The 27,887-nt window shown below is 35.0% G+C and overlaps 1 protein-coding gene across 1 annotated transcript in view; it reads left to right on the top strand.

Moving 5' to 3' along the window:
* The window catches only part of PIGK (phosphatidylinositol glycan anchor biosynthesis class K), a 135,531-nt gene that overhangs the window by 80,542 nt on the left and 27,102 nt on the right, over positions 1 to 27,887 (top strand). Inside the window, exon 10 of the mRNA XM_019919992.3 lies at positions 16,838 to 16,922. Within this exon, the coding sequence (XP_019775551.1) occupies positions 16,838 to 16,922 (85 nt within the window). The remainder of the gene's footprint in view (positions 1 to 16,837; positions 16,923 to 27,887) is intronic.

Consider the following 27,887-nt stretch of genomic DNA (forward strand, 5'->3'; position numbering starts at 1 on the left):
CCCACTAAGAACAATTGGAAAAGCCAGACAAAAATAACATTTTTAAAGATTTCAGAAGCAATGTGGACTGAGAAGGTAAAAATCTAGATTTGGGAGAACTTCTCAGAGATGAACTGAAAATCTATAGCCACTTTTCCACTGAGTTAATTTACTGATTCTGGGAGTAAGCCAAAGGTTGAGAATCTGGGTTTGGTGCAGGCAGTGGGTCATGCATTGCTTGTGGATAGAGAAATCAGCAAAAATTTTGGTGATTGTGTGAGGCTAGAGTGGCACAATTGTCACTCAATCAGAAATCAGTTTCCCTTTCAAGGTATTTGCCTCAATCACATGACCAGTTTCCTTCTCAAAATATTTGCCAAATTCTGAAGCTAAAGGAAAGCTAACTGCTAAGCAGAAAACTTCTGAAAACAAGAGCTGAATTTACTAGTCTTGCAATTTCTGAAGTGATAGAGATCTTCAGGATGTGAGTCTGAAGAATATGCCAGGTCAGAGTTGACAGTCCTGGAGATGGTGGTGAACTGACACTGACATTTTCCAGCTACATTCCCTTTGGATACACTTGCTGATTCTGAGTGCAGCAAGAGCAAAGATCAGCACACTATAGCCCATGGGCCAGGTCTGGCCTGCTGCCTGTTTTGTAAATAAAATTTTTTTTGGAAAACAGACAGAATCATTCCTTTATTCATTTACATATTGTCTGTGGCTGCTTTCATGCTATAATGGCAGAGTTGACTACTTGTGATAAAGACTATTCCGCCAGAAAGCCTAAAATAGTTACTATCTGGCCCTTTACAGAAAAACGTTGTTCACCTCTGTATTAGAGGAATCTGGGCTTGGCCTCTGATAGAGGGTCACTAATGAGGACAGAGTGACCAGTACAGCTTGTGGCAATTCAGTGGGGCTGGAGTGCCTAATTCTGAAGCTATGCAGGACAACAGGACAAAGGTCTAAGCCAGAAACCTCTGAAAAGCATAGTGGAATTTTCTGCATTTTGTCTGTGTTGAGGGGACAAAGACCTGCCAGGCTTCAATTTAAAATCTTGAAGGGCCTCACCATAAAAATAGGGTTAAATTAAAGATTGAATTGAGTTTTGTCAAAATTGTAAGGCAGTCTTAATTCAGCTCAGTCCCTGATTGAATGGAAGTGATCAGACCACCACTCTCTAAATGCCTAGCAGAACATTTAGATGGATCTTCTCAGATGGAAAAGTATTGTCAGTAGGTTTTTTTTTTTCCTTTAAACAATTGTGCACTGTGTCCTGTACACAATCAATAAAAAATTACTTGATGCATAAAAGGGAGAACATTATGACTCTATTACCAAGAGAAAAACATAAACAAAACAGAATATAGAAGCAGACCTAGAAGTGATTCAGAACTTGGAGTTAGTAGAAAATAGCCTTAAAATACCTCTTTTTAATATGTTCAAGAAAATAGGGAAAAAAATTCTTGAAAACAGATGAAAAGTTAGGGAATTCGCTAGAGAATATGAGTATGTCTAAAACATTGAAGTGAACATTCTAGAATTGAAAAATATAACATCTGAATTGAAGAATTCAGTGAATGGCTTAACATCAAATTGGATACATCAGAAAACAGCATTAGTGTACTTAAGGCAATTCGATAGAAAAAAATCCAAGCTGAAGCACAGAAAGAAAGAAAAGAAGGAAGGAGGGAAGGAAGGAAGGAAGGGAGGGAGGGAGGAAGGAAGGAAGGAGAATAAGGGATGTTATTAGAGTCAGTAAAATGATGTAATGTGTGTAAATAGTGTCTTAAACTAGAGGACAGTTTGAAAATAAGGAAGCAACAATACATAAAGAGATAATGAGCAAAACTAATGAAACATATTAAACACATCAGATTCAATTAATTCTACTCATCCCAAGCAGGCTGAATATGAAGGAAACCACATCATAGTCAAAATGCTGGAAAATCATAGACAAAGAGAAAAATCTTAAAAGCCCACCAGAGAAGAAAATGCACAGTACCTTTAATACTGACATAAACAGTGGAAGCCATAAAACAGTAGAATGACATGTTTAAAGTGCTGAAAGAAAGAAAACTTCTAACCTATAATTCTATACACAGCAAAAATATCTTCCAAAAATGAAGGTGAAATAAAGATGTTTTCAGACAAACAAAACAATTTGTTGCCAGTGCACCTGAACTAAAATAAAAACTAAATGGAGTTCTTCAGCCAGAAATAAAATGATCCTCATGGGAAACACAGAAATTCAGTAAGGAATGAAGAGAACCAGAATAGGCATATGTATCATTTAAGATAATTGAATATTAATGGGGCAAAAACCAAAAATAATTTCATGTTGAGTTAAACAATGTTTGTATAATTAAAATACATGGCAACAACAGTGCAAAAGGCAGAATTAGGATAAATGGAATCAAACTGTTGCAAAATACTGTTCTTATTGGAGAAATGATAAATGTGATACATTTGATTAGATTAACAAGTCAAAATTTGATGTTATAATTTCCAAGGTAACCACTATAATAATGGTAAATATATGTGTAATTACCATGTTAATAGAGAAAAAAAGATTAATAAAATATTTGGTTAATTCAAAAGAAAAAGGAACATCAAATAGATGGGAAATAGAAAATAGATAGTAATAATAAATCCAGTTGTATCAATGACTAAATTAAATATAATTAGACCAAATATCCTCTGTGAAAGAGTAAGGTCATCATACTAAATTCAAAAGAAAACCCCAAAATGTGCTGTTTACATGATGCATTTTCTATATAAGTCTATAAAAATCACTTGGAATGTGGCTGAAGTAATACTTACCAGGGATTTAGGAAAAAAGTAAGTAAAAGAAATAAATTAAGCCTTCAAGTAAAAGAATTTGCTTTTTTATCAATTGTAAAAAATATGTATCTTCTGTCAACAAACTTCAAACAGCAGTAGGCTTAGATAGTTTTTACCTGTGACATTTACCAAACATGTGGAGCTGACATACGAACAGAATAAACAAAGAAAGCATGCTACCTAACTCATTTGGTGGAACTAGTTGATTTGAAACCAAAACTAGACAAGGAGAGTATGAAAAAATAATAGAGCCAACCTATTTATGATCACAGATGTACCAATCTTAAATAAAATCCAAATCAAATCCAGTAATGTAAAAATAAAAATATTTCATGACCAAATAGAAGTTATCTTAAAATTGCAGGAATGATTTAGGGTTAGAAAATATATTAATGTATTTCATCATATCACTACATTAAATGAGAAATATTTTGTAATTGTTTCAGTAGATGAGAGAAAGCATCTGATTAAAATTTATCAATCATTAATGATGAAAAAAAGCAACATGGCTTACTTAGCAAACTAGAAATAAAAGAGAGCTGCCTTGACTTAATAAAGGCCATGTATCTAAAATGAGCAGAAAACATTATACTTTAGGGTGAATCTTTAGCAGCATCTCAATGAAAGTCAGACGAGATAAGGATGCATATTATATTTCCATCTATTCATCATTGCACAAGAAGTCCCAACTAATGCGAGAAGACAAGGGAAAAATAGGAGGCATAAGAACCGGGAAGAGGCAAACTTTCCCTGTTTTTTTTACAGACCATGTAATAGGAAATCTAAGAGAATCTACCATTTAATAATTATTAAACTTAATAAGAGTTGGGAAATAGGAGTGGGGAAAGATGTCATACAAAACATAGCTAAGAAGAGATTAATAAAAATTACTGCAACAAAATTAAAATACCATATATAGTAAAAAAGAAAAAATACAAAGTTAAAAGAGAAACTCTGGGTGAAATTATTTGCAACATGTATGTCAAAGAATTTCTATCCAAATTATATAACTCTGCACATTGATTTTATTTTTTTTTAAAGACAACCCAATAGAAAAATGACCAAAGGAAATACAGTTTGGAAAAGAAGAAAGACTCATGTCCAGTGACCATTCAAGTATATTTTTAAAAGGGAAATGGAAATTAAAACAATGAGATACTGTTTCTTGTAGAAACTTAAGTGGCGATGAGGGAAATGGGAACTTACACATTTCTGGTGGCAGTATAAATTGATGCAGCCCCTTTGGATAGTAATTTGGTTGTTACTAGCAAAATTTAAAATGTGCATAATAACTTATGACCCTGCAAGTCCACTTCTAAATAATTACTCTAGAACAGGGGTTGGCAAACTTCTGCTGTAAAAGGCCAGCTAGTAAACATTTTAGCCTTTGTAGGTCAAATGGCCTCAGTTGCAAATACTCTTGCTACTGTAGTGCAGAAGTCATGGATAATACATTAGCAAATGAATGGACTCAAGTAAAACTTTATTTACAGACACTGAAATTTGGATTTTATATAAGTTTCATTTGTTATGAAATATTATTCTCCCTTTGATTTGTTTTTGCAACCATTAAAAAAATGTAAAAACCATTCTTAGCTTACTGGACATACAGAAACAGATGATAGGCCAGATTTGGCCTGTGGGCTATGGTTTGCCTGTTATAGAGCATCTCTTGCACATGTAGACAAAGTAGCCTGGAAGGATATTTTTTGCAACACTATTTTTAATAATAAATAAATGAAAGCAGATATCCATCCATAATGGAATGTTTAAATAAAATGGAGCATTTTCATATTATACCATATAGCTATTAACAGTTATGAGCTAGATTGGTAATCATATTGAGATGCTTGGATCTCAAAAACATATTAAATGAAAAAAAAAACAAGTGGCTGAATTATACGTATTATTTATTTTTTGCTGGGCCTTTTTTCCCCTTACAATTTTATTGAATATAATTGACTTACAGCACTGTGTACATTTAAGGCATAATGATTTTATTTTACCACAATGTTTAGTGAGCATTCATCATCTCATAAATATAGAAAAGAATAGATAAAGAAAAAATATGTTTTTCTTTGTGATGAGAACTCTTAGGATTTACTCTCCTGACTTTCACATATAACATATAGCAGTGTTAACTAGAGGTTAACAGAGGTTTGTTAACTAGAGGTTTGTACCTTTTGAGCACCTTTATCCAATTCCCCCACTCTCTACCCCAGCCTCTGGTAATCACCAATCTGATCACTTTTTCTATGAGTCTGAAGTATAATTGACCTATAAGACTATGTTAATTCCTGGTATACAACATAGTGATTTGATATCTCTATACATTACAAAATGATCACCACGATTAGTCTGTTTACCATCTGTCACCATACAAAGATATTACATTGTTATTGACTATATTTCCCACACTGTACATTTAATCCCTGTGGCTCATGTATTTTGTAACCGGAAGTTTGTACCTCTTAATCTCTCTCACCTATTTCGCTCATCCCCCCACCTCCTCCCCTCTGGCAACCACCTGTTTGTTCTCTGTATCTGTGACTCTGTTTTGTTATGTTTGTTTATTTGTTTTTTAGATTCCATATGTAAGTGAAATCATACAGTATTTGTTTTTCTCTGACTTATTTTCTTAGCATAATACCCTCCAGCTTCATCCATGTTGTGGCAAAATGGCAAGATTTTATTCTTTTTTATTTGGCTGAGTAATATTCTATTGTGTGTGTGTGTGCATACACACACACACACACACACACACACACGTACACACACACGTACACTCCCCCCCCCAACTTCTTTGTCCATTCATCTATCGATGGACACTTAGGTCATTTCCATATCTTGGCCATTGTAAATAATGCTGCAGTGAACATAGAGATGCATATATCTTTTCAAATTAGTGTTTTTGTTTTCTTCCGATGAATACCCAGAAGTGGAATTGCTGGATTGTGTGGTAGTTCTACTTTCAGTTTTTTTGAGGCACCTCCATACTGTTTTCCACAGTGGCTGTACCAATTTACATTCCCACCAACAGTGCACCAGGGTTTCCTTTTCTCCACATACTCGCCAGCACTTGTTATTTGTTGTCTTTTTGATGATAGCCATTCTGACAGGTGTGAGGTGATATCTCATTGTGGTTTTGAGTTGGCTTTACCTGATGATTAGTGATGTTCAGCATCTTTTCATGTGTCTGTTGGCTCTCTGTATGTCTCTGGAAAAATGTCTATTCAGGTCCTCTGCCCAGTTTTTAATCAGGTTGTTTGTTTCTTTCATGTTGAATTATGTGAGTTCTTTGTCAATTTTGTATGTATTTACATATTTTCATTGTTTATATTTGTATATAGAATCTAATTTATTAATGAAACTATTTATGAATATTCTACATATTTTTCATGTATACATAGATATATATATAAGCAAAATAAAATGACTAAACAACACACATATATAACTTGTTATAGGTACCTACTAGATTGCCTAATACAGGGTAAGTGCTCAGTAAAGTTGACAGGTTTTCCTTTGACTACCCACTGTTCTTTTAGAATTATCTGACTCTACAGAGATAATTCCTTATATGTACACATTTGCTGGTTTGGGAAACTTTCGGAAAGCCTGCCTACAACCTCTACCAGACAAGAGATCCTTCAATGAGAACTAGAGCTTGGTTTTCTGGGATTTTATTATATTCACTTTACTGAATTGCTTGAGAGATACTCTTTTTTAACTGGTATGTGCATCTTTATACCTCACTGCAAGCTGATGGTAAATAAGATGTATTTCAACAGTTGGGCCATAAGTTAATGTAACATTAATTCTCTTGGGAGTTAACTTTCCGTTCTCTATCTCAAATTATATCTAATTTCCCCAGCTCATCATCTTTCTTGTGCTTCTTCAAAGTAGATAATAAACAAGGTTATGTTTTAATATCTTTGCTTACAAATTTTTAGTTTGACAATTAGAAGAATGGCGATGCTATGAGTTTGGGAGGGGAATCTCATTTCAAGGAAGATGATGCATTAGATTGTTGTCTCATTTCTATATAACCTGTCTTCACAAAAATAATCTTTGGTGACACTTGGGACATTTTTCGAGTTGTAATAGCATTTTGTGTGTGTCTCTATTGACCAATAAATTTGTTTTTTTCCCTTAGAGTGTCTTTAAACTTTCAGGAATGTCATAGGGTTGCAGGTTTGTCAACTATATCTTACAGTACAATATGTGTTGTCAGTTAGATGAATGCTTGGGCAATTTTTTAATGCAGTTTAGGAGTGGAAATTTTTCTATCTTTGTTTTTCCCCAACAAGATTATATTAAATTAACTGTTTTTTTTATATACTTTTAGTTTCAAATAATTCTTTTAAGCTATCAAGTTCAAGAAGTAACACTAACTTTGGCTCTCTTCCTATTTTTGTTATGTTTAGAGAATTCCTTCCTAATGACTTTGGATTACACTACATCATGTGTCTTGAATTATTTGTTGATGTTCTTAATTTTTAGTTTGTATTTGGCATAGTGCAATGTGTCTGTCTTCCTGTTCTTTTTGTTGGGTATATTTCTAGTGTTTGAAAAGATGCTTTGGTCTTCTGCCCACAGTAAGCTAGGTCATTTTATCATGAATAATCTAATCTCAATATGGCAATATAGAATAAAAACTTCATCTGTTTCTGAATCAGAGATGACCTTCTATATGGGTACCATAAATAATTTTACAGTATTATTTTAGGAGTGCTTGGACAGCACAGAGGAGGAAGATTTTTGAGGGCACTGAGCATATATGAAAGAGTAAAAACACAAAAGAAACGAGTGTTTGTAAAGACTAAAACTTCACAGGTTTCAGAATTTTGCCAGCAGTATTTTATTTACTTGTGCAGAGGATTTGCATTTTGATTTAAGATGGTAGCACCACTGTATTGGATCCAGAATCCTTCCATAGTATAAGCAAATTCCATTCCATTTATTACTGTTTTCTTCAAAAGCACAGTTTTTTAAAAAAGAAACAGTAAAGTAAGAAAAGGAATATATAGCCTTTTGCATGCAGAAACTACTCTCTTGTTAAATTATTTAAGTAGTGTTTCTTAGTGAAGGATCTTGGAAATATAATAGAAAAAGTACATCCTTTTAGGAAAAATTCAGAATGTTAAATGAAAGGAATAATGGGTGGCTTTAAGAAAGAGAACTTTACGATTTTGCAGGAGAAAAATTCAGATTCCCTTAGGATGGCAGACATATATAAATTGAAATTAACATTGGTAGTTTTCTCAGTTTCTGAATTATGCTGTAAACATGGACTACTTGATCAGAGCCGTAGCTACTGAAGATAGAAGAGATGGGGCTTAGAAAGTGTGGGTGACTTAGGTGACAGTCTTGGGAAATTAATTCTGAGGTAATGGAAGATACCTTGCAAGGAGGGAGGGCATGTCCCTTGGATGCTTGGTAGTAAAGGGAAAGAAAGAAGCAGCTGAAGATAAAGGACCAAGGGAAATAAGAAAAATGGAAAAACAAGAAAAAGACAAATTCTGTTCCCACCACTGCCACAAAAAGTACCATTTATTAAAGAATCTACACTTCATTGTAGCCACAGAGGAGGGTGCTATTGAACTGAGAGAAACCTAATAAGCCAACTTATCTCTGTTCTTCCCCCCTTTACAAGATAGCTTACTATTGCTGATTCTGAAAAAAACCAGTGCAAATAATCTTCAACTGAAAAAGAAGCCAGCATCCATACAGAGTTACTATAAGAAAACAGAAAATTAAAACCAAATCTTCTCAGCACACTTACACACACATAGAATGAAAGGCAAAATAAAAAGAAAGAAAAGAAAAGCCACAAAAAAAGAAAAACTAAGACACAATACTTGAACATGAATAACCTGTATTAAACAAGCAATTGCATTATAAAAGGACACCATGAATCAGACACTCCAAAACTCACAATTGAAATGGACAGTGAACAGGAGGATGTATGAAATAGGAGCTGACTGAACTCTGGAAAGGAAATCAACAAAAAAACCTCAAAAATCATTTCAGAAATGAAAACTAAATTACAAGGTACCCAAGGAAAGATAGATATTACCAGAAGTTCAGTAAGAGACATAAAAAATAGAAATGAAAAGGTCAAGAAAGTGAAATTGAAATAAGACAGATAAAAAGATCAGAGAGAAAAGTGATAGAGAAAATCCAATATATTTAGTTCAAGAACTTGAGCTAGAAAAACAAATGGAAAATAAACAGAAATAATATTTAAAATTATAATAAAACAAACTTTTCTAAAATAAAGGGAGATGTGAATTTCCATATTGAAAGAGCTTCTATATGCCTGGGGGAACTGATTGATCTAGAATAATTGACTCTTAGCTATATCCTATATCCTAGTATTAGACCTTAAAATAAAAGGAAAAGACCGCCAGAGCCTCCAAGCCAAAAAATACTTTTATTGTTAAAATAAATTAAAAATGAAAATAATTAAAGTGGAAAGAAAATCAGTTTGACATCATACCTTTTAGAAACATTATGGCAAGAAAATGATGGACATTTTCAAGAAATTCAAAATGAGTAATTTAATTTGTTGTGGGACATTGAATAAGTAAAAAACTCCAAAGTCTGTAGTGATACCCAAGATTATTTGTGAATTACACTTTGAGTGCATTTTTAAAAAAAATCCTGCAGAGGTAGACCTTCAAGATGGCGGAGGAGTGAGACGTGGGGATCACCTTCTTCCCCACAAACACATCAGAAATACATCTACATGTTGAACAGCTCCAACAGAACACCTACTGAACGTTGGCAGAAGACCTTAGGCTCCCAAAAGGCAAGAAACTCCCCACGTACCTGGGTAGGGCAAAAGAAAAAACAGGGACAAAAGAATAGGGACAGGACCTGCACCTCTGGGAGGGAGCTGTGAAGGAGGAAAGGTTTCCACACACTAGGAAGCCCCTTCACTGGTGGAGACAGGGGGTGGGCGGGGGGAAGCTTTGGAGCCATGGAGGAGAGCACAGCAACAGGGGTGCAGAGGGCAAAGCGGAGAGATTCCCGCACAGAGGATCGGTGCCGACCAGCACTCACCAGCCCGAGAGGCTTGTCTGCTCACCCGCCCGCGCGGGTGGGGGCTGGGAGCTGAGGCTCGGGCTTCAGTCGGATCCCAGGGAGAGGACTGGGGTTGGCTGCGTGAACACAGCCTGAAGGGGGTTAGTGCTCCACGGCTAGCCGGGAGGTTGTCCGGGAAAAAGTCTGGAGCTGCCAAAGAGACAAGAGACTTTTTCTTGCCTCTTTGTTTCCTGGTGCGTGAGGAGAGGGGATTAAGAGCGCTGCTTTAAAGGAGCTCCAGAGATGGGCGCGAGCCACGGCTATCAGCGCAGACCGCAGAGATGGGCATGGGACGCTAAGGCTGCTGCTGCAGCCACCAAGAAGCCTGTGTGCGAGCACAGGTCACTATCCACACCTCCCCTCCGGGGAGCCTGTGCAGCCTGCCACTGCCAGGGTCCCGTGATCCAGGGACAACTTCCCTGGGAGAACGCACGGTGCGCCTCAGGCTGGTGCAACATCACGCTGGCCTCTGCCGCCGCAGGCTCGCCACGCATCTGTACCCCTCCCTCACCCCAGCCTGAGTGAGCCAGAGCCCCCGAATCAGCTGCTCCTTTAACCCCATCCGAAGAACAGACGCCCTCAGGCGACGTACACGCAGAGGCGGGGCCAAATCCAAAGCCGAACCCGGAGCTGTGCGAACAAAGAAGAGAAAGGGAAATTTCTCCCAGCAGCCTCAGGAGCAGCGGATTAAATCGCCACAATCAGTTTGATGTGGAATACCTGAATAGACAATGAATCATCCCAAATTGAGGAGGTGGGCTTTGGGAGCAACAGTATATATATCTTTTTCCTTTTTCTCTTTTTGTCAGTGTGTATGTGTATGCTTCTTTGTGTGACTTTGTCTGTATAACTTTGCTTTTACCATTTGTCCTAGGGTTCTGTCTTTTTTTTAGTATAGTTTTTAGCACTTGTTATCATTGGTGGATTTGTTTTTTCGTTTGGTTGCTCTCCTTTTTTTTCTTCTTTTATTAATTTTTAAATTTTTAATAATTATTTTTTATTTCAATAACTTTTCCTTCCTTCCTTCCCTCCTTCCTTCCTTCCTTCCTTCCCTCCTTCCTTCCTTCCTTCCTTCCTTCCTTCCTTCCTTCCTTCCTTCCTTCCTTCCTTCCTTTCTTCCTTCCTTTCTTTCCTTCTCTCTTTTCTTCTGAGCCGTGTGGCTGACAGGGTCTTGGTGCTCCGGCCAGGTGTCAGGCCAGAGCCTCTGAGGTGGGAGAGCTGAGTTCAGGACATTGGTCTACCAGAGACCTCCTGGCTCCAAGTAATATTAAACGGCTAAAGCTCTCCCAGAGATCTCCATCTCAGTGCAAAGACCCAGCTCCATTCAATGACCAGCAAGCTACAGTGCTGGACACCCTGTGCCAGACAACTAGCAAGACAGGAACATGACCACACCCATTAGCAGAGAGGCTGCCTGAAATCATAATCAGTTCACAGACACCCCAAAACACACCACGTGGACCTGCCCACCAGAAAGACAAGATCCAGCCTCATCCACCAGAACACAGGCACCAGTCCCTTCTACCAGGAAGGCTACACAACCCACTGAACCAACTTTAGGCTCTGGGGGCAGACACCAAAAACAACAGGAACTACTAACCTGCAGTCTGTGAAAGGGAGACCCCAAACACAGTAAGTTAAACAAAATGAGAAGACAGAGAAATGTGCAGCAGATGAAGGAGCAAGGTAAAAACCCACCAGACCAAACAAATGAAGAGGAAATAGGCAGTCTACCTGAAAAAGAACTCAGAGTGATGATAGTAAGGATGATCCAAAATCTTGGAAATAGAATGGAGAAAATACAAGAAAAGTTTAAAAGAACCTAGAAGAACTAAAGAGCCAACAAACAATGATGAACAACACAATAAATGAAATTAAAAATTCTCTAGAAGGAATCAGTAGGAGAATAACTGAGGCAGAGAACGGATAAGTGACCTGGAAGATAAAATAGTGGACATAACTACTGTAGAGCAGAATAAAGAAAAAAGAATGAAAAGAATTGAGGACAGTCTCAGAGACCTCTAGGACAACATAAATGCACCAACATTTGAATTATAGGGGTCCCAGAAGAAGAAGAGAAAAAGAAAGGGCCTGAGAAAATATTTGAAGAGATTATAGTTGAAAACTTCCCTAATACGGGAAAGGAAATAGTTAACCAAGTCCGCAAAGCACAGAGTCCCATACAGGATAAATCCAAGGAGAAGCATGCAAAGACACATATTAATCAAACTCTCAAAAATTAAATACAAAAAAAAATATTAAAAGCAGCAAGGGAGAAACAACAAATAACTTATGAGGGAATCCCCATAAGGTTATCAGCTGATCTTTAAGCAGAAACTCTTCAAGCCAGAAGGGAGTGGCAGGACATATTTAGAGTGATGAAAGGGAAGAACCTACAACCAAGATTACTCTACCCTGCAAGGATCTCATTCAGATTTGATGGAGAAATTAACACTTTTACAGACAAGCAAAAGCTAAGAGAATTCACCATCAAATCAGCTTTACAACAAATGCTAAGGGAACTTCTCTAGGCAGGAAACACAAGAGAAGGAAAAGATCTACAATAACAAACCCCAAACAATTAATAAAATAGCAATAGGAATATACATATCGATAACTACCTTACATGTAAATGAGTTAAATGCTTCAACCAAAAGACATAGACTGGCTGAATGGACACAAAAACAAGATCCGTATATATGCTGTCTACAAGAGAGCCACTTCAGACCTAGGGACACATGCAGACTGCTAGTGAGGGGATGGAAAAAAATTGTCCATGCAGATGGAAATCAAAAGAAAGCTGGAGTAGCAATTCTCATATCAGACAAAATAGACTTTAAAATAAAGACTATTACAAGAGACAAAGAAGGACACAACATAATGATCAAGGGATCAATCCAAGAAGATATAACAACTGTAAATATTTATGCACCCAACATAGGAGCACCTCAATACATAAGGCAAATGCTAACAGCCGTAAAAGGGGAAATCGACAGGAACACAATCATAGTAGGGGCCTTTAACACCCCACTTTCACCAATGGACAGATAATCCAAAATGAAAATAAAAAAGGAAACACAAGCTTTAAATGATACATCAAACAAGATGGACTTAATTTTATTTTTAGGACATTCCATCCAAAAACAACAATACCTTTCTTCTGAAGTGCCCATGGAACATTCTCCAGGTTAAATCATATCTTGGGTCACAAATCAAGCCCTGGTAAATTTAAGACAATTGAAATCGTATCAAGTATCTTTTCCGACCACAGTGTTATGAGACTAGATATCAATTACTGGAAAAAAATCTGTAAAGTAGTTGTTACAAAAAATTTTAAACTCATTCATTTTCCTCATTTTCTTTTGTTTTATTTTTTCTGAACCATTTGAAAGTAAGTTGCAGATATCATGACAGTTCACATCTAAACACTTCAGTATGCATCAACCAAGAATAGGTTTGAAATTTTTCTTTTCTTTTTTTGGTCACACACAGCTTGAGGGATCTTAGTTCCCCAAAAAGGGACCAAACCCGGCCCCAGCAGTGAAAGTGCTGAGTCCTAACCACTGGACCGCTAGGGAATTCCTTTGAAAATTTTCTAAACAACTGCAAGACTTTTTTTTTTTAAACATTTTTATTGGAGTATAATTGCTTTACAATGGTGTGTTAGTTTCTGCTTTATAACAAAGTGAATCAGCTATACATATACATATATCCCCATATCTCTTCCCTCTTGCGTCTCCCTCCCTCCCTATCCCACTCCTCTAGGTGGTCACAAAGCACCAAGCTGATCTCCCTGTGCTATGTGGCTGCTTCCCACTAGCTATCTATTTTACATTTGGTAGTGTTATATATGTCCATTGCCACTCTCTCACTTTGTCCCAGCTTACCCTTCCCCCTCCCCGTGTCCTCAAGTCCATTCTCTACGTCTGTGTCTTTATTCCTGTCGTGCCCCTAGGTTCTTCAGAACCATTTTTTTTTTTTTTAGATTCCATATATATGTGTTAGCATATGGTATTTGTTTTTCTCTTTCTGACTTATGTCACTCTGTATGACAGACTCTATGTCCATCCACCTCACTATAAATAACTCAATTTCGTTTCTTTTTATGGCTGAATAATATTCCACTGTATATATGTGCCACATCTTCTTTATCCATTCATCTGTCGAAGGACACTTAGGTAGCTTCCATGTCCTGGCTATTGTAAATAGAGCTGCAGTGAACACTGTGGTACATGACTCTTTTCGAATTATGGTTTTCTCAGGTTATATGCTCAGTAGTGGGATTGCTGGGTCATATGGTAGTTCTATTTTTAGTTTTTTAAGGAACCACCATACTGTTCTCCATAGTGCCTGTATCAATTTACATTCCCATCAACAGTGAAAAGTGCTCGCTTTTCTCCAACCTTCTCCAGCATTTAGTGTTTGTAGATTTTTTGAGGATGGCCATTCTTACTGGTGTGAGGTGATACCTCATTGTAATTTTGATTTGCATTTCTCTAATGATTAGTGATGTTCAGCATGCTTTCATGTGTTTGTTGGCAATCTGTATATCTTCTTTGGAGAAATGTGTATTTAGGTCTTCTGCCCATTTTTGGATTGGGTTGTTTGTTTTTGATATTGAGCTGCATGAGCTGCTTGAAAATTTTGGAGATTAATCCTTTGTCAGTTGCTTCATTTGCAAATATTTTCTACCATTCTGAGGGTTCTCTTTTCGTCTTGTTTATGGTTTCCTTTGCTGTGCAAAAACTTTTAAGTTTCATTAGGTTCCTATAATATATTTTTGATACAAATCTTTTCAAGTATATGATTTACAAAAATTTTCTCCCATTTTGGGGGTTTTTTCACTTTCTTGGTAGTGTCCTTTGAAGCACAAAAATTTTAAATTTTGATAATATTCACTATATCTATTTTCCTTTTGTTGCTTGGTATATGTTTTATATACCTAAAAATGTAGAGAGACTTTTTAAATGTACATTGTGAAATATTTAAAAATAATGTGGGTTTTTTGGTCAATGAATATTTATTTTATTTTTAATTGTGGTAATATATACTGTATTAGTTTGCCAGGGCTGCCATAACAAAGTACCACAGACTGAGTGGCTTAAGCAATGGAAATTTATTTCCTCACAATTATGGAATCCAGAAGTCCAAGGTCAAGGTGCTGGCAGGATTGTTTTCTTATAAGGCCTCTCTTGTTGACTTATAGATGGTCAAATCTTCTCCTGGTGTCTTCTCATGGTCTTTACTTTGTCTTTCTCTGCGTCCTAGTTTCTTGTAAGGACACTGTCATATTGGGTTAGGACCTACCCTAATGACCTCATTTAACCTTAATCATCTTTTTAAAGATCCTGTCTCCAATTACAGTCACATTCTGAGGTACTCAACGTTAGGGCTTCAACATATGAGTTTTGAGGGGACACAGTTCAGCCCACAGCATATACAAAACATAAAATTGACCATTTAAACCCTTTTAAAGTATGCAGTTCAGTGGCATTAAGTATGTTAACATTATCCTGTAACCATCACCACCAACTATCTCCAGAATTTTTATCACCTTTTAATACTGAAATTGTACCCATTAAACAGTAATTCCCCTTGCTCCCCTCCTTTGCCCCTGGAAACCACTGTTCTACTTTCTGTCTATATAAAACAATGTTTTAAGACAGTTTTCTTCATCATTAGTGAGAGTCTTCAAAGTTCCCCCAAATTAATTATTTTTATGCTAATCTGCAAAGTATGCACAAACTTTTACCTAGCTAAGAGGTTTCTTATACTCTTATATACAAAATTTTGTCCTTATTTGTATATCTGCCTTTTTACTGGGAGAGATTCCAGATTTCTCATCATCAGATTCTTAACTACAGTCCTGGAGACTTATACTAGTCTTGTTTTATTATTTTTCAAGATAATTCAATGTTTCAATTTTTTAATTTGATTTTAAGTTGATAAGGTGATGTGTAGTTTACAGTAATAAGAGGTAAGTGAAAGTTTAAATGTGTTTCGGTCTTATTGTTTTGTAATCTAATGAATCTAATGTTTATTTGCTATTTTGAAAAGGGTCAATACTTTTTTCAGAATATTTTTTCTAATTCTCTTCATTTGGGGAGATTTTATTTTTTATTCCTACTCTGCACTTTACTGTTTTATACCCTGTTAGGTATGTGTTGTATCAACTCTGCATCTCATTGTAAATATAGATATTAAAGAAAATATTTTCCATGTAGAATAACCTCTCAGAATTATTGTTGTCTTTGCTTTATTCATACATTCATTCAGCAAACATTTATTGAGTATAATATGGTAAACATTGGATATACAAAGAAGAATAAGACATAATTTTTGTCTTCAAGGAGGTAAAAAATGTACCTAGATGCATCTAAATAAATTATTATATTTGAAAGAAGAGTAAAGAAAGAAGGAGTTGTGGTTGGTCCAAACAGGAAACACAGCGGAGAAACTCAGAATCATGGAGATGCCAAGCCCACGGGCAGGTGACCACTAGTTGGAATGGCTGAAACTATTGACTTGGACGTAGAGAAGGAGTTGCTGAAGATGAGGCTTGAATGGTTGGAGCCAGGTTTTGAAGACCTTTATTTAAATACTATGATAAAAAGCATATGCAGTGAACATGGAGTTCTTAAGCATTTTTAAGTCTCAGAGTGAAAAACAGGATCTGAGACTATTAGGTGATGTTAGCTACTCTTATTAAATAGTAATTAAATGCAATCTGAATGTATTCATGGTTATGTCATTTAAAAATTGTCATTAGGTGTTTTTTCATAGATTATTGACAAATACTGCTTATTTCAGAATCTCATATTGATATATATTTTTAATATATTTCATATTTGGCATATTTAAACATTTGGTATATTTAAAAATAATATTTACCTTGGCTTTGTGTTTCTTAATTTTTTTCCAGCTATAAGAAAGACCTGATGGATGAGGAACTAATGGAACCTCTGAAATATGCTGAACAACTTCCTGTAGCTCAGATAATACACCAGGTTTGCTTTCCATTTTGTTCTTTTGAAAGAAACAATAATTTTAATCTCTGAAAAGTAATTGCTTTTGTTAGGTTTTTCAGAATCAGTGTGCTATAGCTGAAAGGCATTCCAGGCCGCCTAGCCCTATTTAGACTCCACCTATTACAGTTGGAAATCTCATTCAAAGCACAATATTAAAAAGCTACTTGCTGTGTAACAGTAGAATTCTTGCTTATATAAAATACAGGGTAGAATCAGAATTATCTTTTGCGCATTACTTAACAAGTGTTAATTTCAGAGAACGCTCATTTGCACCATTGTATATGGTACTTGTTAGTGGCAAAGAAAAAGTTGAAAAAATATCATTTGGTATAATTTTTTTGAGTAGCTAAAATGAAAAAGCAGTCTCTCCCTACTTCCTCTGCCCCACCCCATTATCACCTCTTGTAAAGTATCATTCTAAATGTCATGTGGATAATTTTTTCATTTCCAATTTTAATGACTCTATCATCCCTTTTACATAACTGTAATCTTAAAGAAGGCAGTGTGGTAAGTTTTTAAACTTAGATTTGGTACCGTAATTTTGACAGCATATAATGTCTGCCCTGCTGGACTAGAATCGAAGAATTTTAAAAGTGATCTGTTGGTGAGAGTTATGGCCTTTAGACTTACCAGATTTTTCGGAGGCTATAGATTATGGGAAATATTAAAAGCCCTTAAATGTCAGAATTTGTCAGAATTTTCATGAATGTTAATTATTATTATGAGTTTTTCTTTATGTCTTTGCCAATCAAAAGAATTTTTATTTAGCAGATATGGATTGATTAGAAGTTCCAGGTTGAGTTTATTAAAAGAAACAGGCTTTTACTTTAAAATGTTGGCTATATAGATCTTTTCATTGACATTAAAATTGAATATTAAAATTCTATGAGAAATTACCAAAAATGGTAAGAAATTTGCCCCTTTTGGTAGCCTATCTGTGGTTGGTAATCAGGTCCAGTTATATGTCAGGAATTCCCTGGTGTTGTCAGAGCTTAAATGACCTAACAGGCTGCAAATGTCACATTTAAAATTCTGTCTTCATGCCTGACTCTCAGCATGAATGAATTAAACAGCAGAGCAGGCAGCAAGTCAGTATGTTCTTAATAGTCAGAGTGAGCAATGAAACAGTTTGTGGTTTGTTCAGAATAGGTAAATAGAATCTGCCCAGAACAATTCACCTAGAATAAAATCTGAAATAGGAAACAAGAGTTAACCTTTAAGATGGTTGACCAGATGAAATGTCAGTCATATTTTTACAGCTTGAGTGAACCAATAAACTGTGGTTTATGTAAGAGCTGCATTTTGCTATTATATACTATATAAATTCAAAGATGAAAATCTTTGACCCTGGTGAAAATTTTTATGATGATATTCTTGGCATTATAAGAAGCTATATTAATTTTAACACTGAATTATTAAACATTATAATGAAATTTTTGTAGTAACTGAATTTATAAAATTTTAATTTTAAGATACATGATAGAAATTTATTTTTTTTATTGAATAAAATTAATTTTGTTCTCAGGAGGTAATCAGGAAAGATCATTGTTAAACCAGACTCTTATAATCTGTTCCTCTTGTTATGTTCCTTTATTGACAGTACTACAACTTTGGAACTGTTACCATTTTCTGTCCAAGTGATGTTTAAGAAACATATGAGTTATGTTGCTAGAAGTTTACTTATAAGTGGATTATTTGAAAGTGGTTTTTTCCCCTAAGAGAATAGTAATAATACATGTAATAATTAGGTTCAGCCAATCCCACGAAACTTTTAAATATGTAATATATTTAAATTATAGCATTATTGTAGTATATATCTAAGCTCCACCTATAATAATAGTATGTTTTTATACTATAAGTAAATATTTTTTCTTCTAATCTTGAATCATGCTTTACCTATGCCTGTTTTGGAGCATGTGTCATTTTTATTTGAAATAATGTTATTTATTCACATGTCTTATAGATATATTTGATTGTCTTTCTGGATGTCCTTGATTTCTTGATATTCTTTTCAGCATCTAGCCTTGTGCCATGTATGTATATATCTGAATGGATGGATATATATATTTAATGGTATAGTGAGAGCCATATTATCTTTTTTCCCTACTACCCAGCCATCAGAAGCTGGGGCCTCTCACTGGTGGCACAGTTTAGGAGCTGAAGGAGAGAAGGAACAGGGTCAGAGGCTGTAACATGAGGAGCAACTTGAGAAATAGCAGAGAGAGAGGAATGTATCTCAGTCATTTGAGTAATTAATTTCTTGTGTATGTTACTTAAACGGCATTTTACAATGAGGAGGTAGGCAAGATTTCAGTATTACCATTTCATATTGCCAAATTATTTACCTCTTTTTAGGGGTCCTAGCAACATGATTGCACATCTAGGAAACCCAAGACACTCAAGTTACAAACAGTAGAATTAATAAGAGAATCTGGTGAGATAGCCAGCTATAAGATGAATAAAACTGGTAGCTTCTCTATATATGCAATAACTACACAGGATGGAAATGGGAAAAATGTTCTTTTTTAAAAAAAATAAATTTATTTATTTATTTATGGCTGCGTTGGGTCTTTGTTGCTGTGCACGGGCTTTCTCTAGTTGTGGTGAGCGGGGGCTATTCTTAATTGCGGTGTGCTGGCTTCTCATTGCGGTGGCTTCTCTTTTTGAGGAGCACGGGTTCTAGGCACGCGGGCTTCAGTAGTTGTGGCATGCAGACTTAGTAGTTGTGGCTCACAGGCTGTAGAGCACAGGCTCAGTAGTTGTTGTGCAGGGGCTTAGGTGCTCTGCGGCATGTGGGATCTTCCCGGACCAGGGCTTGAACCTGTGTTCCCTGCACTGGCAGGCAGATTCTTAACCACTGCGCCACCAAGGGAGTTCCAAGATGGGAAAAATTTTCTTTCACAATGAAATGAACTATAAAATACTTAGGAGTAAATTTATCAAGTAAACCATAGGCCCTGTAGTGTAAGAATTGTGGAAACATACCGTGTTTCATAAGCAGAAAGTTATACCAAATATTTGATGGGGCAGGGAACTTAATATCATAAAAGTATCATTTCTCCCAAATTAGCAGTTCTAATTAGAATAGAAGCAAGTTTTTTTTTTTAATGTTAGAAAACAAAAATGACCACATAGTTCATGTGGAAGAACAAATATCCAGTAATAGCCAAAGAAGGTATATAAAAAGAGAGAAAACACAGCCACTAGAATTATATAGTTATGTATGGACAAAGGAATAGACAAATGGATTAATGGAATACAATGAAAGAGTGGATTTCAAACTTTATTTATTATAATTGACAATAAGAAATACATTTTACATACATAATGACCCTTGATATATGTGTTTGTATGTGTATGTTAAAAATCAGAATTAAAAGTATTATGAAACATTAGCCCTTATTACATATGATGCACACTATTTTCTTTTTCTATTTTTTAAATGGCAAATAAAACATACTAAATTGATTTCAAAAGCAACAAATATTCCTGATCCGTGGCTTGAAAAACACTAGAACAGAGAATCCAGAGAAAAAAATTTATTATGTTTGATCATTAGATATATGATTAAAATGATTTGTATTTCAGTAGGAAAACAGTTACACTTCTATTTCATACTATGTAATACAAAATAAATTTTGTGTAAAGACTTAAAGTAAAATAAATAAATAAAATATTTAGAAGAAAGTTTAGGCAACTGCATTTTTAATCTAGAAGTAGGGAAGAACTTCTTAAAGAACACACAAATGCGGAAGATATGTTCAGCACCATAAAAATTCAATATTTTATATAACACAAGATACCACAATGTTAAAAGACTAATGTTAGAATCAAGACAAAATGTTTACAAAGAAACAGTAGTAAATTGGTTAATATCTAAAATATACACAGAATTCTTAGAAGTTTATTAAAAACAACTCAGAAAAAAAAAGAGATGAAAAACAGTTTAGAAAAAAAAAACAACAAAGAGATGAAAAGCAGTTCAGAAAAAAAAAACAAAGAGATGAAAAGCAGTTCAGAAAAGAGCAAACTTAAATAGCCAATGAATGAAAAGAAAGCCTAAAACTCAGTAAGGAAGTGCACATTACCAATTCAGTAAAATTATTATATGCCCTTCAAATTGGCAGAAATTAAAATCACATTTTGGAAAACAGTTTGGCAGTTCCTCAAAAGGTTAAACATAGATTTACCATGTGACCCATTGATTCCAACCTAAGTATATAAAAACATGCATCCACATAGAAACTTGTACATGAATGATCATCTCAACATTATTCATAATAGCCAATAATTGGAAACAACACAAGTGTCCATCAACTAATGGATGAATAAAATATAGTACATCCATACAGTGGACCATTGTTCAGTGATAAAAGGGAATGAAGTACCGATACATACTACAACATGGTGAACCTTGAAAACAAACAGTGTGTTAAGTTAAAGTCTGTCATAAAAGACCACACATTGTATGGTTCAATTCGTGTGAAATGTCCAGAATAGGCAAATCTAGAGAGACAGAAAGTAGATTAGTGATTGTCTAAGACTAGGATGAGGTGGGGGAATGAGGAATGACTTCTAAATGGGTATAGGGTTTCTTTTTTTTGAGTGATAAAAATGTTCTAAACTTGGTGGTGATCATTGTGTAGCTCTGTGAATATACTAAAACCATTGAACCGTACACTTTAAAAGGGTGAATTTCATAGTGTATTAATTATATTTCAATCAAAATTAAAAATTAAAACCACCCATTTCTGGCAGAGATGCTAGGAGAAAGATACTTGTATACCTTCTTGGTAGATATCTGAATTATTCCTACCTTTTTAAAAGGCCATCTTGCAACATCTACTCACATTTAATGTATATACCCTTCAACCCAATGGTTCCACTTGTGAGAATATAGCCCATAGTGGTAATATATGAATAAAAGTACTAACATATAAGAATCTCAGTGCAATGATAATTTATAGCAGCGTTACTTGTGGCCACAACAAATTGGAAACGATGTGAATGCCCCTCAGCACAGTTGATATATAGTGCGTACGATTTTCAGAAGCCACAAATCAGTAGAGCAAATACATGTTTTTCCATATTTTCTTATAATTGCACTTTTTTTTTTATCAACTAACCTCTTATCCCTCCTCCTCTTTCTGCCTAATGGTAGAAAATGTAGTCACTTACACCTAGTATTTTCTCCCTTTTCCACTCCTTCCTGGGATGATGGAATCACAGCTTAGGTAGTAGGGGGTAGTTGACGTGGCTTCATGGCACTGAGAGATTCATGGTGTTCCTCCACTGAGATATACTGTAATATTGTATAGTTTTGGATTGGCATCTACCTCTTCTGATAATTGCTGAGTTGGCCATGTGCACGGCACATCTGTTAATATTTTACACACCATCTCTTCACATAGTTGCATAGCTCTAGTAATGTTGGAGGAAGAGAACAGAGTACGCAATGAGAAAGGCCAGCTTCTCATTTGCTGTCATTCCTTCTCTATCCACTTCCTCTATTCTCTATCCTCTTCTGTCTTCTGACTTTCTCACTTTTCTTTCTTGTCCCTTTCCCCCATTTTCCTCTATTTTGTTCTCATAAGCTAAAGTTATATGAATTCTTCCCCCATGTTGGTGAGTGTTGTTAGTATTTTCATTGGAAAGTGAATTAAGTACAGTGTCTGATACATAGTACACACTGGATAAATATGGAGACCTTTGTTGAGGTTAGGGATCTGGCATGCTGACAGAAAAGAGAGTTAAGAGTTCTCTAAAGGTCACAAAGAACTTGTGGCAGACCTGTTTATGATACTCAGGTTCCTTTCATAGCCAACAGTGGTGGCATTTATTAAACATCTCGGAGGAGGTGTGCAGATCGTAGGGTTCATTATACTAACAATTCAGGCAACCTAGTGGTCTTGCAGCAACACAGCAAAAGCATAAACTGCATGGAAAGGCATAACTTGCAGCTACTGATGAAGGGAGCATCACTTCACATGAAAGTACAACTATTCCTTTTAAGGATACATCAAGTTAGGACGTAGAATATTACTGGGAAGGCAGGTACAGAACTATCTTACTGAGACAGGTACGGAGAGAAGTGTATGATTTTCCCATATAAGTAATTTTACATTTACTTCAGACATGTTAATTTTAAAATTAAGCCACTTTAAAAGATAGCTTAAATTTACTCTTAAGATTTGAAATATGTGACTATACTGTGGTCTTTTGTGGTAAGTTGGTATTTTTTCTTCTTTGTGAAAAGAATTGCATGCAGATGGGTCAGAAAACTTTTCCCTTTTTTTTAATTAGTAGGCTCATTTTACTTTAATTTGTAAACATAAAAAGTTGATAAGCACCATGTAGAGTTTATTGAATTATAAAATGGTGACAACTAGGGATTTAAAAAATAACCAGACACAAGTCTTTTAAAAAAAGAAATTAGTATGTAGTTAAGAGTAGTATATTAGTCTCAAATACAGATGTTACTTAAACTTCCTTTTTAAAAAATTAAAATACTTTAGAAATGTACTGAAAAATGAAAAGGTCAGTAATGAATGTATAATTTATCATAACAGTTTTCCTTTAGTGTCATCTAGTTAAGCATGTGTTTTATTTTTTAAAATTTTGTGTCAAGAATCAATTTTAGTTAGCTCTGGCAGATATTAAAATGTTTAGGCTTGTACTGTTTAGATATACAAAGTGCCACTGATACAAAAATGTAGGTAAGTCTTATGTGCAGAATAGATAGTACAAATCACCTAGCTAGCCTAGAAACCCCGGTATGTATATGGATTATATAAATGATAAAGATCACATCACAGATCAGTGAGAAATTAAAGGATTATTCAATAAATAATGCTGGGACAGTTAATTAAGTATTTGCAGGGGGCAGGGAAGACTTGATTCTTGCTTTATAACGTGGAAAAAAGTAAATTCTAATTGGATTATAGATCAATGCAAAAAATGGAAAATATCAAAACTATACATTGGTAAATATTTGTTGGAAAGGAATTTCTAAGCATGAAAATAATGGCAAAAACTTCACGGAAAATTGATATATTTTACTTTGTACAAATGTAAAACTTACGTACATCAAAACAAAAAGGCAAATATCAAAGTGGAAAACTATTTTCCTCACAGAATTAACATCTTTACATATAAAGAGCTTTTACAAAGAGATAAGGAAAAAACTTAACTCTTCAGTGGAAAAGGAGCAAAGAACATATACAGACATGCCTCAAAAGTTGAAATAAAGATGGCTAATAAACTGATGAAACATGTTAATATTCATTAATGATTTAAGAATTATTCATTTCAACCATAAAGTACCATTTTAAAAAATCTCTTAGATTAGCAAATATATGAAAAGTAGTAATACTCAGTAACAACAAAACACACACACTGCTGGAGAGGAGTGTAAATTAGTACAAAGTGAGGACAGTGTGGTAATTTGTACCAAAATTTGTAAATATGTTTATGAACTATTTAGACATGACTGATTGAATACACATTTATTCTCCTTCCTGAAAAGCCTTACTAAAGTGACAGTAAAGACATAAAAATATATAAATCCCATAAGACAAAGAAAATGGAAGAGGAGAGAATAGCAGAAAAATTGGAAGAAGAAATTGGAAGAAAAATGGAAGAAGAAAAATAATTGAAAAATTGGAAGAAGAAAAATAGTTGAACAAATGGTAACCAACTTGGCAGAGTGGACAAGCTGCACCCTAACTTCCATCATGGGGGAGATCTGTAAGAACAAGCCATTTGTACTGCAGAACCTTGGGAAAGCAGGCACCAGGCACCTCAAAGGTTGCGTGCAAAGAGAACTCCCAGTGTCCTTCTCCTGTTTAGTTCTCAAAACACTGGCATCCAGGCTTATATTCTATCAGGCAGAAGATTGGAGAATTCCTCCCTGAGGATACTAGTCCAATAGAAAAATATTGTGCATTTTGACATTTGCAGGACCCCAGTTTAATAGCCAAGTCCCAGTCTGTTCACCCCACTGGTAAGCCCAGTGGTTGATAAGTGCTGTTAATACATAAAGATCTTATGATCAGTGTTTTACTTCCTCACTCTTAACTATGAAGATACAACCAAGGATCATTAAACTTTTGGGGAGTGTCTTCATTATGAAAGACAAAACTCAAAATAAGCAAATGGAAAAAGTGAGGTTCTCCCCGCCCTTTTCCCCTAAACGAACACATTTAGTTAGACTGACCAAGATTATAGAAGAAAAAAATTAGCAAACTCAAGAATGAAGAGGGGGCATCATTAGAACCCTTTCAGAAATCAAAAGGATTATAAGTAAAGGTTATGAAGACCTTTATCCAACAAATTAGACAACTTAGGTGAAATGGACAAATTCCTAGAAACATTCAAATGTTAAAACTGATTCAAAAAGAAATAGAAAAGCTAAATAGACTTTTATCAAGTTAAGCAATTGAATTTGTAAATTAAAATTTTACCACAAAGAAAAGTCTGGCCTCTGATGGCATCACTGGAGAATTCTATCAAACATTTAAGTAAAAAATGATACAGAGTCTCAGAAAATTGAGGAGGAGAAAACACTTCCCAACTTATTTTATGAGGTTAGTATACCCTGGTATCAAAGACATCACGAGACAAGAAAACGACAGATCAACATCCCTCGCGAACATAGGCACAAAACCATAACAGTGTTGGCAACAGGAACAAGAGACAACTTATATATGATCAAATATCTAGTCTGTGGCAAAGCCAAGATTTGAACCTGAGCATTTTAGCACTGGAGGCTTTGCTCTTATATACTGGACTGTGCTGTGCTATGAAAGCAGCAAAGATATGGTGTGAACTCTGTAAGTATGAACTGAATTTAAACCTCCAATGTGTCTGTCTGTTCTTGGTCCTGATGATTATTGTGCTCATTTGTGAAATTAAACTTATCTTACTATCTCAGCCTGTTCCTATATTAAACAAGCATAAATATGCATGATTTAAACATCTTGATTAGAGAGTTTTTAGTAGATGCGTTCCTGGGATTTAAGATATGTGAGAGATTCATTCTGGGTATCAACATCATGAAACAATTTTATCTTCTTCATTAATTCAAGACCCTTTACTAAGGCAAAGGCTAGGTGTAAACAAAGGCACAAACCGGTGTATGCTTTAAAAAACTTTAACATACTCCAGTGAATATTTTGTCTTGACAGAGGTATATTATCCACTTTTTCCCCACTGTGTTCTTATCCATATTCCATGCTTTTCCTGGATCCCCCAGTTTCAGTTATATGGCTTCTTACAAATCCTTTAATATTTTAATAAGATTAGTAGATTGTAAAATCTATATTTTTTAATGCATCTCTGCAGGGTACATGGTGATGATATAGTGTAACCTATTCTCTTTCATTCACACAAGCTGCCCAAAAGATTACTATAGAGCTATGTATCCATTAAAGATTCAGTTTACTGGAAAGAAGTACTGGAGTGTGTCCCATCAGGCCTTGGCTTATAACATGGAAGGTTATCTTGCAAAATTTTGTTTCATCTATGCTTTGTTTTTCCTTTTTAATCCTAGAGGTAATTTTTTTTTTTTTCTAGTACAACCAGTCCATATAGTTCCTGGTATGTCCATTGTTTTGCTTTGGGGTACTCTTGGCATTTGAATGGGACCATTCTTTCATTGTACAAGACTGGTCTCTGCATCACAGGATTTTTGGCATCCCTGGTCCTTCCAAACACTGGTTGCCATTAGTACTCCTCACTCATTCATTGTGATACCATACCAAACAATGCACTCACCTTTTCTGAATTCCTCCCCTCCCATGGAGGGCAGTACTACCTCAGGTTGAGTACCACTGCAGGTAATTACTTGCAGTGTTTGCCTATAGAACCTTTTATCTGTATGGTCCAGTCTCTTAATCTTATAATGTAATATTTTAAAATATGTATAATTGAGAACCTCTTCTCACTTTTCTACATTCTGAGATGTTGTCTTGGATGCTGCAATTCTAGCTTCTGTCATTGTGACATGGATTTGGACAATTTTTCAGTTCTTCTGTCCTCGTTTGTGATAGTTCTTCATCTTATTTTACTCTAGCTATTTTGGCATTTTTATGTTTTTCTATTCTAGTAATGCCTACCTCATTATAGCTAAACTTTACTAAAGGTTGACTGAAATGTCTATCAAGTAGAAAATTTCTGACACTTTCTTTTTAAAAATGTGCCTATTGAATTATCAATACCTGGAAACTCATCAAAAGGCTGAATCTATAGTACTCTCCCTGCCTAGGGACTGACAAAGATTGCTTTAAATTCTTATAGAGCTTTCTCTAATTGTAGACTTTAAAACTGAAGTCTAGTGAAAAATAACATACTGCATATTTATTTTCATTCAAATTATAAGGCAAGTAATGAAAATTAAACTATTTGAAGGTCATGTGCTACTTCTTTAATATCAACTGGGATATAATTTTAGATTCATATAAATTAATCTCAGCTTTCATATTATGACAGTCACTTCCAAAAATGTCACTTTTCGAGGAATAAATGAAACTGTAAAGCTATTTGAAAATAGTGATCAATATTTCAATACTGTTATTTCATCAACTTTATGTAAGTTTGAAAAATTCTGTCCATCTATAAATTTGTCATCATAGTTTCTGATATATTAAATTTCTATATTAGAAATGAAAAGTTTGAGCCTCATTAGTCATTAAGTATTCCAGAATAAAAACAAACAGATACGAGTTTTCACCAAGTTTGTAAAGATTTTAAAAATGAGAATAGTTGATGTCGGTGAAGAGTCAGTGAGGTGAGCATGCTCATAAATTGCTGATGGGAATGTAAGTTAATACAGCCTTTAGGAAAAGTAGTTTGTTAGTGTGTTTGTGTTTATAGCTAATAATAGTAATTCCACCTCTAGGATTTTATTCAGAAGAAGGAATTAGAATAGGACAGAAAGATTTATGT

This window comes from Tursiops truncatus, chromosome 1 (genome assembly GCF_011762595.2).
Source record: "Tursiops truncatus isolate mTurTru1 chromosome 1, mTurTru1.mat.Y, whole genome shotgun sequence".
NCBI classification, from domain to species: domain Eukaryota; kingdom Metazoa; phylum Chordata; class Mammalia; order Artiodactyla; family Delphinidae; genus Tursiops; species Tursiops truncatus.